We start from the raw sequence: 14,076 nt of genomic DNA, 5'->3' as shown, positions 1-14,076 counted from the left end.
TTGAAATGATGAAATCCTATAACTTTTTTTAGTGAACATTTAGGATTTCAAATTTTGTCTATTTGACAAAAAAATCATTGGTTCTTAATCATTTTGTAAGAAAACTGGGTCTCATTTAGGGCCCACAATATTTGTGAAAACATTTAACACTTGCTGACCTATCAGTGTGACCTTCAGCAAATGTTACACAACTGAAAGTAAGGGTTAATACCAACATAACATTGGTTCAGTACCTTAATGTCCTGTTGGATTCCCATTCCCAAAAGGTACTGAAGAAAGATAAATTAAAATCTTGTGCAAATAAAACAAAATAAACATTTGAATTTGATTTCTTTCCTACTTCATATGCAACTTTTCTGCCATTGTTTTACACCTTAAAAAAGAATATCAGCATGGGATGTAGATATTACTGGCTAGGTTAATATATTGCACTTCCTTAATTGATCTGAAAAGCATGGTGGTAGTGACCTGCCTTCTTGAACCACTACAGTCTTGGCTGGTAGCACTGCCCACAGCACATTTAGGAAGGGATTTTCAGCATATTGACAGATCAACAATGCAAGAAATGAAATAAAATTTTAAATCAGGAAGGTGAGTGGCTTGGAGGAGAACTTGCAGGTGTTGGTACTCCCATATATCTACTGCCTTTGTTTTTCTCGGTGGTAGGGTTCATGGATTTGAAAGATGCTGTTAAAGGAGCCTTGGTGAGTTACTGCAGGGCATCTTGTAGGTGGTATGTACTGCTATCACTGCGGCTGATGGGTGCAAATTACATGTTGCTTTGTATTGGTTGCTAGTGAGCCTCTTACATGTTTTTCCAAGCAGCACCACAGCAGATAAGTGGAATGTATCCTCCAATGTATAGCAGAGGCAGTACTGCAACCTTCTCTCTTCCCCTGTCAGTGAGATATTTCCAGAGGTGGCTAATAGAAATGTTGGTGTATTCTAAGAGATTCATTCTAATGGTTTCCCCCTCGTAGTGACCTTCTATTCTGTATTTTCTGCTTGGAGCTCAGTTGGATTAATTAACCTGTTGTGTATATTACCTCAGAAATAAATCTCTACCTGAGAACTTTGCTGAAAGCCTTTCAAATTCAGTCATACACAGTTTAATGTGTTTCTTTATGTTATTTGCTGCAGGTGTTCCATTTGGCTATAATGTTCAATTACCTAACCCAGTTACAGGGCAAATAATTGCAAAAGAAGCTAAGAGAAAATTAAGCAATAAGTGATATGAAAAGAACAGTGCTGAACATAAAGAGGTGGATTGTAATCATTTGCTATATTGAACTTCAAGTTATATAGTACAAAAATACATCTAAAATTTCAGTGAGGAATGGTTGTGTATTTACTTTAACAAATGTAATTTTATGATTTTTCTTAAATTTATTTGCATCAAACTACGACATGTCCAACCTGATAAATTAACTCCTTGCTACACACAAAACCGTGAAAGACCAATGCCTCTGTATCTCAACTAGATGAGTATGGACAGTAATGGTTGACAGACTGAAAAATAATAAAGAATTGCAGATGCTGGAAAATCAGAAACAAATACAGAAATTGCTGGAAAAACTCAACAAGTCTGACAGAAGAGTTACTATTTCGCATCCTGAGGGAACAGTCCCTGCAGAGTTCTGAGAAAGGAAGGGAGAAAAATGTGTGCCTGGTGGCGACGGAAATGGTGTCTAATGATCCTTTGGATATGAATGCTGGTGGGATGGTAGGTGAGGGGAAGGGAGACCTCATCGCTGTTGTAGGAGGGAAGAAAAGGGGTCGAGGACCAGTGTGGGAGGTGGCTCAGACATGACTGAGGGTCCTGGTGGGGAATCCTTAGTTGAGGAAGAAAGTGGACATTTTTGAGGTCTCCTTGTAGAAGCTGGCATCATTGGAACAAATGCATCGGAGACAGAAAAACTGGGAGGATGGAATAGAGTCTTTACAGGAAACTGTGTGAGGATGGGTAGTCCAGGTAACCGTGGCAGCCAGTGGGTTTTTAGATTAGATTAGATTAGATTCCCTACAGTGTGGAAACAGGTCCTTCGGCCCAACAAGTCCACACCGACCCTCTGAAGAGTAACCCACCCAGGTCCATTTCCCTCTGGCTAGTGCACCTAACACTATGGGCAATTTAGTATGGCCAATTCACCTGGCCTGCACATCTTTGGACTGTGGGAGGAAACCGGAGCACTTGGAGGAAACCCACACAGACACAGGGAGAATGTGCAAACTCCAAACAGACAGTCGCCCGAGGCTGGAATTGAACTTCGGTCCCTGGTGCTGTGAAGAAGCAGTGCTAACCATGGCAAGCCCATCCCCAGAAATTGAAACAGAGATGTTGAGAAAGGGAAGGGAGGTGAAGGTATGAAGGTGAAAAATGGAAGCAAAACTGATAAACATTTCCAATTCCAGATGAGAGAGGGAAGTAGCACTGACCATGTCATCGATGTACCAGAGATAGTTATGGGTGGGAGCTTGTGGGTGGGTGGGTCTGGAACAAGGAATGTCCACTTACCTCACAAATAGACAGGCATAACTGGGACCTACAGGAGAACCCATAGCCACACCCTTGACCTTAAGCGATGAGGTCTCCGTTCTCCTCACCTACCATCCCACCAGCATTCATATCCAAAAGATCATTAGCCACCATTTCCCCCACCACCAATTTTCCTCCCTTCCCTTCTCAGACCTCCAAAGGGACTGTTCCTTCAGGACTCGAAATAGTAACTCTTCTGTCAGACTTGTTGAGTTTTTCCAGCAATTTCTGTATTTGTTTCGGATTTTCCAGCATCTGCAATTCTTTATTATTTTTCAATTTGTCAACCATTACTGTCCACACTCATCTAGTTGAGATATAGAGGCATTGGCCTTTCACGGTTTTGTATGTAGCAAGGAGTTAAATTATTAGGCTGGAAGTGTTGTAGTTTGATGAAAGTAATGGAAAAGTTGTTTAAACGGCTCCATCTCCACGTATTGTGTTGTTATCCCCCTCCGCAACCCTATGTACCAACCTTTTACAAGTTAAAATCAGTTCTGGAGAAGGATCACTGGACCCAAAATATTAACTCGGCCGTCTCTCCACTGTTGTTGGTTGACAGATTGATTGCAGGATGGGACGCTGCAATGCATCTACTGGCAATTATAAATAATGAAACAAAAATACTACCTGAATATGAAGAAGGATGTTACAATCTCATAACAATATAGTAGAAACTATTGCAAAACAATCTCGCTCTCGGCTATTGTTTGACTGGAAGAAGCCTTTCATTTCAGACAGAAAATAGGATGTACTGCTGAAATAGTTTACATTTTAGAACTTTAGATGTTTGTCCAATTCAAATCATTGCTGCAATGCTTTGTGTGTCTGTGTCTGTGTCTGTGTGTGTGTGTATATATATAAAAACAATGAGCATTGTCTTTTTCCGGTCTGACTGATGGGCCTGTGCTTATTTATGAATCTTCAGTGATGATTGACTGATTTTGAAGTGGTTCAGGCAGGTGTGTCTAACTGGAAATGATAGATCAGTTTGAGGAAATGTCTCTTAAGTTTGTGAGCTTAGCTGTTGAGTACGTGTATGTCTTTTTTTATAAAGCCAGGATGGATTGTTCTTTCCATGTCTGTGCCCATTTCTGGGTCTTGCCCTCCATCTGACATTTTCAGCTGACAGATAGATTGTCGACCTGGAGCTATATAACATTAACCTCAGGAGACATCTAATGTGGCTCTGCGGCATGTCTGGCTGAGTTTCGTTTTTTAAGATTGGGTTATTTGACAGCTGTGGGCTGAGGGACAGCATCCCAAGTCAAAGGAATGCACTTTTTCTTAGCCATTCTGAAGGTTGACAATGAACAGTAAAATTCCTCAAGATTAAAAGTCACTTGGGGTTTAGTTGGTTACAGTTGCCCTAATGGAAGTAAAACAATCAATGTAACTCACCTTTGATTTCCATTACCCAGCTAAAGCATTCTTCAATTTTCCCTGGATCTCATGGGCTTTCACATTTCTCCTACATTACCCACAAGAAACTTCAATCAAGTCAAAAGATAGTCTTAAAAAAGAATATTTCACAAATCTTTAACAAAATCAATAATATTGTATTACAAATATAGTTCAGGTGTGTCAATAGTTTACAACATAAAAAGCTTTTCATGCTGTTTCCTAAAGTTCTATGCAGGAAGTGACACAGTTAAAATCATTAGTGAATGTAGAACATTGCATAGTGCTAAAACCATTGACTGTGATTAAAGTGCTTTATGAACAATTCCAATTGTAGGGGACTTGATTTCAGAGACAATGATTACAGAAGAGGCCAAACAACTTTCATACCTTTTTGGGAATTGGTGGTGTGAATGCAGACTGTAAAAGATGGCACAAAGGTTTGACCTGGGCAATAGCATCCTCCATTTAGAGTCAACATGTGGAAAAACATTTGACAGGCTACAGAATGTTTCTTAACTGAATTTGGGAAGTTATTGAAGGAAAAGAAATTCAGCCTTGAGGAGATATGAAAGACAAAGTGCAAACTGCTGGTTACAGGCAAAAGTGCTTTCAAAGTGTTACGATGTTGAAAAAGTGTCTGGTCACTTTAAGAGAGAGGTACCTTTTCTGAGCTGAGAGATTGTGATAGCACATGTGTCTGTGACTAGCTGACAGCTGCAGAGAGTGCAGAGAGTTGGCAAAATGTTACAATCGGCTAGGGGTTGTGTTTTGATGTCAAGGCAACTGGATTTGAATTTAACCAATTAATTTAAATTATGTCCAGGATACCAAAAACCAATTGAATTTGAATTTATTGTATTGACAATATCAGAACAATGAGAGGGTAAGATGTTGAGGGAATAAAAAGGAAGAACATTTTGAAAATTAGTCAGAGCCAACTGCCATCCAAAGAAATAAACATCTTGCTCTCAAAAGAAATCTCTCAAAAGGCATCATCTACTAAAGGTACCAGGAAATTGTATATAAAGACACTCGCTGAAAAAAGTTAGACGATGATCCATGGAGAAGACAGCAGGATTGAAAGGACAAAAGGAAGCAGTAATTCGGAAGACTGGGAGGAAAACAACATAAGAGACTGTTGGACTTTGAGAGATTAAGTTAATTTAAGGTTTAATAATTGTGTTATTGGAGCACCATTTCTATGCAGTTGGGGTCAGATAGTACTTAGTTAAGAAAAGGGGGGCTTGGATTTGTTAATAGTGTCTGTTCAGTGTTCACTGTTAGAGTTGGGAAATAAATTGTTATTTTCTCTTTAATCAATGGAAATCAGGGGTTTTCTTTCACTCACACAATTTTAGCAGATTCCAAGACAAGGCGACCTTTTCTGGGATGTTAGTTTTAACTCCTCATCATAACAAAAAGTACTAAAGATAATCTGTGCTTTACAAGGCTAGCAAACATACATGTAGATCGTGGGCAATTGGTTCCATAATCATTTTGATCTTAAGTCTCATGCACATTGCATTGGCTGTGACTTGTAATATTATGCTCCTTTGGACAACTGTTCAGCTCATTCTCTGTGGAATAATTAAATGCTGTCAATTTATTCCCTACATTTCCTAAATGGCAGAAGAATTGAACACACATTTTAGTTCTGTCTTCGCCACAGACAGCACTAATAATTTTCCAGAAATGTCTGGAACCAAAGTTCAAGTGAGAGAGAGGAATTGAAGGAAATCACTATTAGGAGAAAAGATGGTGCTCAAAATTAGTGGAATTAAAGACTAACCAATCCTCAGGCCCTGATAATCTGCATCCCAGGGTACAAATTAAGCAGCTCTAAAAATATCAGACATATCGGTGGTAATGTTCCAAAGTTACAGACCAATTAGCCATCATCAGAAAATGCTAGCATCTATCATAAAAGATGTGATAACAGAAGACTTGGAAAGCATTAATGGGATTAGACAAAGTTAACTTGTGTTTGACAAAAAAAAGTCACGTTTAACAAATCCATTAGTTTTTTTTAACATAAGAAATTTACATAAGGGGAAAACAGCTGGTGTGCTGTATTTTGGTTTTGTGAATGCTTTTGATAAGGTTCCACATTAACAGGCTAATGGGTAAAATTATAGGTGGTATGGTGGCTCAGTTGTTAGCGCTGCTGCCTCACAGTGCCAGGGACCTGGATTTGATTCCAGTCTCAGGTGATTGCACATTCTCCCGTGTCTGCGTGGGTTTCCTTTGGGTGCTCCAGTTTTCTCCAACAGTCCAAAGATGTGCAGGTTAGGTGAATTGGCTGTGCTAAATTGCCTGTAGTGTCCAGGGATGGTCAGGCTAGGTGGATTAGTCATGGGAAAACACAGGGTTGTAGAGTAGAGGGGAAGGATGCTCTTTGGACAATTGGTGTTGACTTGATGGGCCAAACTAGTGGTGTACTACAGGGATCAGTGCTTCAGGTCCAGCCAATGAGGACATAAATATTAATGACTCGGATGAGGAAGCCAAAAACAATATTTCTAAGTTTACTGGTGACACCAAACTAGGTAGGGTTCTGAGGAGGGTGCAAAGAGGCTGCAGGGCTATCTAGACAAGTTGAATATGTGGGCAGATGCAGTACAATGTAGTTAAATGTGAAGTAATACACTTCAGTTTGAAAATCAAAAAAGCAGAGCATTATTTAAATGATGATATATTGGGAAATATGGATGTGCAAAGGGAACTGGGTGTCCTTGTACATTAGATAAGGAAAGTAAACAGGCAAGTGTACCAAGCAATTAGGATGGCAAATGATATATTGGGCTTAACTGCAAGAGGATTTGAGTTCAGAAGTATGAATATCTTACTGCAGTGATACCAGGGGTGGCAGGACTGTTTTATGAGGAGAGATCAGTTCAACTGGGCTTGTATTCACTTAAGAAAATGAGAGATCTGATAGAAATTCTAACAAGGCTAGACAGACCGGACACATGGGGTTGGGGATCCTCAAAACAGTGTTCACAATCACAGGGTATGGAGTAGGTCATTTAGGACTGAGATGAAGAAATATTTCTTCACTCAGAGTGTGATCAACCAGTGGAAGGCTGTGGAGCTGAGTCACTGAGTTTATTCAAAAAGAGACATATGTTTTTTAGATATTAAAGACAACAAGTATGGAGAAACAGCTGCAATATGGCATTGAGATAGAGAATCAGCCATAATCATATTGAATGGCAGAATAGGCAATGGGGGCCGAATAGCCTACTCTAGATTGTCGTTTCTATGCTTGCAAACATATTTTTCCCCAGTTGTACATCTCTAATTCAACCAAAGGACCGTGAAGTTATTAGATCAATAAAAAGTACTACATGCTAATCAATTCAATGATACAGGCACAGTTTTTGCTATGTCTATGAACAGTTGTAGTCTGGTGCTCTTTAAAATGGGCCTTCCATATTGATTGGTGATTTGGTGTTGGGCAAATGTATGGATGATGGTCACTGGGAAAATCTTGTAAAATGTGTGGCACAGGTGATGTCCTTTAAATATTTTTGGTGATAAGGATACAGAGCTTTAAATGGAAACAAGGCCAAGGCAAAAGCAACTGATATCTTGTACTATGCCAAGTGAATGTAAAGTGATGCAGACATTGACCTAGACAAGGAAAACATTAGGAGATGGCTAAATTGTGAGGATAATGATCCAGCTGTTCAACAAGAAACAGATGTAGAAATTATTGAAATAGTTTTACATAAGTATAGAATGGCAATAGTGATGAAGAAGATAATGTTCCCATGGGGAAGGCTATTAAGAAGATAAATCTGGCTTCCTGTTTCACTGGCTTTCTAGAGCGATGATGCTTTATAAGTCAGCATGTACACAGGATCCAGGCTAAATCAATATAAGAACAGCCATATGAGGTTGTCGCAAATATTTGATGCATTTGGAAAGTCACACCACACGCACACCATCAACATCACCAAGCCCAATGCCATTTACCAGCAGAGAGGACCAAAGCCAAAGAATTAACTGTTCCTGCTGTTGATGATCAGCTACCTTCTTTGACACTAACTCCAACTCCAGGCAGCTGTCAGGTTATAAATGGGTCCTGTTTGAGTCCGTTTGCATTTCAATTTGTATGCAAACCACAACACAATGTCTGACAATATAATGGAGCTGTTTTGTATGTACAGGAAATGTTCATAAGTTGGATGTTTGTAAATTGGGTACCCTCCTGGTGAAATAAACAGTCTACAGAGTTACCTGTTCCTGCAACAACATCATTTTAGTACACAGCAGTTCTTTGGAAAGATGGATTATACAGCATTTACAGAAATAAAATATTTTTTATTAGTGCTTCATAACATTTTTCTACTGTTTTATGTCTCAGATATATAACTCATATCTGGTTTACACACTGTGGTTAGCATTCCAGTGCTATTAACAACACAGACAATTCTGAAATTCTGAAACACCTTGATCACAAGTGTTTCAGGCTGTAGAGTTTACTGAGTAATATCAGTTCTAACACTTAGAAATAATAATTAGCTCTATTCATAATGTTGTTTTTATAATGAGTGTATTAATAGATTATATTCTAAATTTTCTATTACAACAATTAAGTTAACATATTTCTTGATTCCTTGCATTGTTTGGATTCATCACTTTGGATCCAGTTGGAATTTATCACATAAATGGATTCCCTATCTAATTCCTCAGTAAAATTCTAAAATATCCCTTTATATCACAGCAACAATAAGTAAACCATCAGGAGGTATCTTCCGAAAAGCTTTTCATCATCCTATTATCTTACGTTACCGAAAGGGAGACCAGAGATTCATGACTTGTATGACTGAGGTGAATGCAGTGTCATCATGTTTATGGAGACATTAAAAAAAAATAGGTGGGAAGGCAAGTAGTGAGGATGGCACAGGGAGTTTGTAGAGAGTCAGCGACAGATTGAATGAGTGTGCAAGAAGTTGACAGATGGAATATAATATGGGAAAATGTGACGTCAGGTCCATTGGCAGGAAGAATAGAGGAGCTGAATATTATTTAAATTAGGAAAGATGCAGAAAACTGCTGCACAGTGGGATTTGGCTGTCCTACTGCAAGAATCACAAAAAGCTAGATCCATACTCAGGGGATTACAGGGAAGGCCAATGAAATATTGGCCTTTATTTAAAAAAGAAATGGAATATAAAATAGGGAGATCTTATAAAAACTACACATGGCACTTGTCAGACCATATCAGGGATACTGTGAGCCGTTTTATTTTACTTTGAAAGGAAAGATATACAGTCATTAGAGACAGGCCAGGGAAGGTTCAGTTGGTTGGTTCCAGATATATGGGTTTTCTTGAGGAGAGGATGAGTAGGTCAGACTGGGGCTTGTTATTCATTGGAGTTTAGAAGCATGAGAGGCAAGCTTTTTGAAATGTATCAAATTCTTAGGAGATGTGACAGGGTACAAATAGAGAGGTTGAAGTCATTATAGGGGAGAAGGCATAATTTGAGAATTGGTGTCCCTATTAAAGAAAAAGATGACAACGTTATTTTTTTCTTTAAGGGTAGTAATGCTTTACAATAAAAGACTTCCAAGGCTGGGCCATTAAGTATATTCAAGGCTGAGATCGACAGATTGTTAATCATTAAAGGAATCAAGGATTATGGGCAAAAGCAGGAAAGTGGAGTTCAGGGCTATCAGGTCAGCCACGAACACACTGAATGTAGAGCAGACTGGATGGGCTGAACAGTCTATTTCTGCTCCAATTTCATATGGGCTAATGCTGCTTCAGTCACAAAATATCAAATCAATCTTTAACCTAATATCTGGCATTACTCACCTCCATTGGGTTAACAGTAATGGTCAGAGCAGAGTCATCCCAATCCATTTCATTTTCTTTCCCATTCTCGTTTTCCCGACTAGTGTGCTGGTGAGCTGCTCGGATCCTGAAGACCCCCAGAACAATTATGAAGACTAAGAAACTAATGCACACCACAATGACAATTGTGGCAGCATTGGGAATAACTGAAAAACAAAGTTTTTATACACTGTGTGTCAGAAATGAGATAAAATGTTTAAGATTTTGAGATTCAAGAACTTGCCTGTAGCTAACATCTTGCATTTAATTCAGTTTTAGGGATGGAAAGAGTACATTCTTTTTATATGGATACTGTGCTCATTAAGATGCAGCATTTAATAAAACTCAGAAAGGCTTAGTTTAATTGTGCTGAAAATAACTTCAGTAATTATAAAATAGTTTGACAGTTGGTAATTCTGATATCGACATTGCTTGCAACTCCAAGACATTTTTGTTTTCTCCCAAGCTCCATATATTTTCCATAAATTTATTACTTGGCAAATTCCATCACGGTGCACATCTCAAAAGTGATTTACTGTGCATGCTTTGCTTCCTTGGCTAGCAAGTAACTTCTACAACAATGCAATGTGACAAAGTACTGTTTACTTCTGCCATAGCTGTCAGTACAATCAATCCTCTAAATAGATGCTGAACCTCAGCAAGCCCAATTTAAATGCACTCTGCTGCTGCCTGATCTTAGCCAGCAGAAAAGCCTTCAGAGAGATGAATTCTGGAAGCTACTGCAGTAATGTTCCAAATAATAGATTGCTTTCAAAATTATTTTCCTGGTAACCATCGCAACTGACTTAGAACCAGCATGCTTATTGAATCCTCATTTTATTTCTTTCTCTGGTCTACATACAGAAACACTATTCTGGAGAGGTTAAGATGGGGAGAGAGTGAAATATTGAACACGTCTGGGTGAGTGAGCTGGGAAATGCATGCAAAGAAATACACACTGTGTGTACTCAAAAGCAAGTGTGTGAGTGCATCATGTGAGCATATGTGCCACATGTATACACAAGTGACTGCAATGTTATAAAATAACTACTATTTTCAATAGAACATTTCATTGACTGTAAAGCACTTTGGGATGTCTTCACATCCTGAGGTTATGATGAGTATGCTCAGCTTTTGTTTTGGAGAGCAGATGTGTGTTATATGGTTATATACCAAATTATAATACAATAACAATTCTGTTTGAAAAGAAATTGGCCTTAGTCAACTTTACTGATCAAAAAGGCAATAATGAGTTTAGTTAAATAAAAGGTAAGGCACATAGGAGAGTTGTGCAGTACCATTTTGTTGATGATTATTCAGTCGAGCTAACTGAATATTTGTATTGGTAAAACTGAATATAGTCTTGGTGCAAAGCTAAAGGTTTTAGCGTTCACTGCAATGAACATAATAGCCCATGCTAAACACCCGGGTAGGAGAGAGTTGACAGGGAAGCAGATAACCTCATTGGGAGAGAGGTGGAGGTGACGGGAGTGAGGAGGTGAGAGAATGAAGGAATTAACAATGGGAAGAGGGAGACCAAAAGAGTGAAAGAGGAGACTGTACCTGATTAAAGTGATAGCACATGGCAGGGATGGGGTATGGGGTGGGGGTGCAGTATAGATAGACAATTTGAGTGTGAGGAGGAGGAGAAGAGGAAAGGGCAAGTGGAGGAGGAATGGGGAAGAAATATCAAATGCTCCAGTTGGTTGGTTTTGGCATAGTCTCTTAGTGCATTGGGGTGGATAGGCGAAGTATGTCAATGACTCTCTTTTCAGCTTGTAAAATATCTCTAAGAATGGTGGCAGGGAATGGGTAGAACTGAGGACCAGTTGCACATGATGGGGAAGAACAAGCAGCAGATATCCATCTCATGACCATTTTCAACAAAACTTCAATAGTGGGCGAGAAAGTGGTTTGAAAGTGACCTCAAAATAGATTGCTTATCCCTCTGCTAGGGATAAAGAAACATTGTATCATCGAGTTACTGCTTTCTGTAAAGGATGTATAGAAATGTGAAGACATGCTCATGTCCAATTCTCGTACTTTTGCCATTTGCCAGTCAGTGAAATTAAAGACCAGCAGTTCAAAGTAATTGTCCTCAAGCTTATTTCACACATTTAAGAGGATAAACAACGTTTACCAATCCACTGCATTCAGAGATTCATGGCACAAATGCAACTTTAATCACAAGCCTGTGTAAGGTGTGGAAATATGATCACAAGCTCATCTTGTGCTCAAATATGACATCACGTTTGGTTCAACCTCCAAAAGCTGACAGGGAGGAAGATGGAGTCAGTGGCTGGAGAGCAGAATCTGTCAGAGAGTCAGTGTTTTCCAAATCCATGAAGCTCAATCCAACATTCTTAATCATCTGGCTATATTTCGAGTTGGTGGTCTAGCTAGATCTATATATTTAGCATTATGATGAGTCCATCAGTTGGACAAAAATGCCAAAAAGAACTTCACATCTCTTGTAAGCTCTAAACTCAGAAAATTAAATCAGAACACAGAAATAGAGAAGAAATCCTAAGTTTTCCTGTGCTGAAAGGGTTTATTTAAAGGCTTGGAGCTGCAAGCATATTAATGGTTGGAGTTTGGACAGTAGAAAGCTTGCAGTTAAAATATCCAGTAGCCCTTTGGTATGTAAATCTATAGACCCCAGTTTCGAAGCCATGCAGGTTTCCCCCTATTTCTGCACAAACATCTGTTTTTACAAACAGTGGATATCTGATTATCAGAATTCCAACTAGTCCAAATCTAATTCTCAAGCGCCAATAAATATAGATATCTATCGCTTGTAAATTTCACAGCTGACCTTTTGATACATTTTTCTATTGTTAATACTTCCATATCTTTAAACTTAATATCATTCACTGTGTTTAGCTTCTTTAAGAAGATTGTTTTAGTACCTGAACTATGAGCAGCATTAAGGTTGTGACCTGGAAGATCAGGAAGATGGATTGACTGGAGGAATTGGGGCTGAACCATCACATGATTAACATGGTCCATAAGATTAATGTTGTGCAGAACATTCACCTAGACAAACGAAACCAAGGTGGTCAATAATCATCCTGTCAAATTAAATCAAATTTCACAGTCCTGTACCAGTGACAGTCTAAGTACATTACAGCTCACCAAGTAAATTCCAGCAACATTCATGAATTGAACAGCTCTTCTATCTGACCTTAATACATCAGCTGTCTCTAAGTCTACACTCAATTTGTCTTTTTCTCACCTCTAAATTGAATTCATTGCTTGTGTAGCGTCCATTGAGCTCTGAGCATGTCAGCCTAAACCTTCGGCCAAAAATGGATGCAGTTTTCCAGTTACGGTAACGGAGTTTACGAAGAACATGTTCATAATTTGTCATGGTGTCCACCCCTAATAAGCACAAGCAGACACGTTCATCATGTGGAAGATAGCTTTGATAATATGAATGCTTTCTGTTCATACAGGTGCCCACTAATAGTTTTGAAAATAATTCTTGTTAAAATAAACCATAACCTTTGGTTTGAAGAGTGCCAGATAATGTAATATTTCATACAACATGCTTCAACAGAAGTAACACCAGTTTCAACATGACACAATACTGAAGCAGTTCTCAATGGGTTATTAAAATAATTCATTTTTGTCTTCATATTAACATGAAATAAACCATTCTGTTGGATAACTATTGCACACTGTGGCTGCAATCCAATTAAGTTTCATACAGTTAGATATACATTTCATTGCAAGCATTATTTTATAGATATTGAAGTCTATTAATTAGCTAAAAATGTGAAATAATTACAAACATATTTGCAATTTGGTGATTTGGGGATGACTCGATCACCGTATCAAGTCAACAAGTATTCTGAAATATCAGTCAATTTGATGGGATAATAGACACAAAATAAATTTGCAGTATAATCAATTCATGCATTATTGTTACTGTTCCTCTTGTGTTCTCTCCCAAATGCAGATCTAACACAGAGTGTCATAACCTTTACCTCAGATGGGGCATGGAGCCAGGCCTTGAATCCATCCCAGTTGAAACAGGGATTGAACCTCGTCCATCTGGCACTGATCTGATCTGATCTGATCTACACCAGCCAACTGCTGCCACCGTCCCCCCTCACCAAAGGGATCTGGGTTACTGTGGCAACATTCTAATTTTACATGTACATCGTAGCTTGAAGCTATGGGTAGTCATGGTAAAGCTCCAATTTCTTCCCATTACATGACGAAACACGAAGCTCTCCCACTCTTACTGCATGCCATTGGCATATGTTGGAATGATTTATAAGTAGATACT

At 38.7% G+C, this 14,076-nt stretch overlaps 1 protein-coding gene across 3 annotated transcripts in view; it reads right to left on the bottom strand.

The window, feature by feature from the left end:
• LOC122556323 (calsyntenin-2) overlaps nucleotides 1–14,076 on the bottom strand; it is a 564,920-nt gene that overhangs the window by 14,430 nt on the left and 536,414 nt on the right. For 2 of the 3 annotated variants that reach the window (XM_087993697.1, XM_087993698.1), the window contains 3 exons: nucleotides 13,018–13,163; nucleotides 12,692–12,818; nucleotides 9,765–9,949 (listed from right to left, as the gene is read on the bottom strand). In XM_087993697.1, the coding sequence (XP_087849823.1) occupies nucleotides 9,765–9,949; nucleotides 12,692–12,818; nucleotides 13,018–13,163 (458 nt within the window). Of the gene's footprint in view, nucleotides 1–3,937; nucleotides 4,008–9,764; nucleotides 9,950–12,691; nucleotides 12,819–13,017; nucleotides 13,164–14,076 lie in introns of all 3 variants that reach the window. The other variant, XM_087993699.1, reaches the window with a different exon arrangement.

This window comes from Chiloscyllium plagiosum, unplaced genomic scaffold (genome assembly GCF_037043375.1).
Source record: "Chiloscyllium plagiosum isolate Xiang-an unplaced genomic scaffold, Cpla_swu_hap1 HiC_scaffold_13, whole genome shotgun sequence".
In the NCBI taxonomy this organism is placed as follows: Eukaryota; Metazoa; Chordata; class Chondrichthyes; order Orectolobiformes; family Hemiscylliidae; genus Chiloscyllium; species Chiloscyllium plagiosum.
This window is presented reverse-complemented; position numbering and strand designations above follow the sequence as displayed.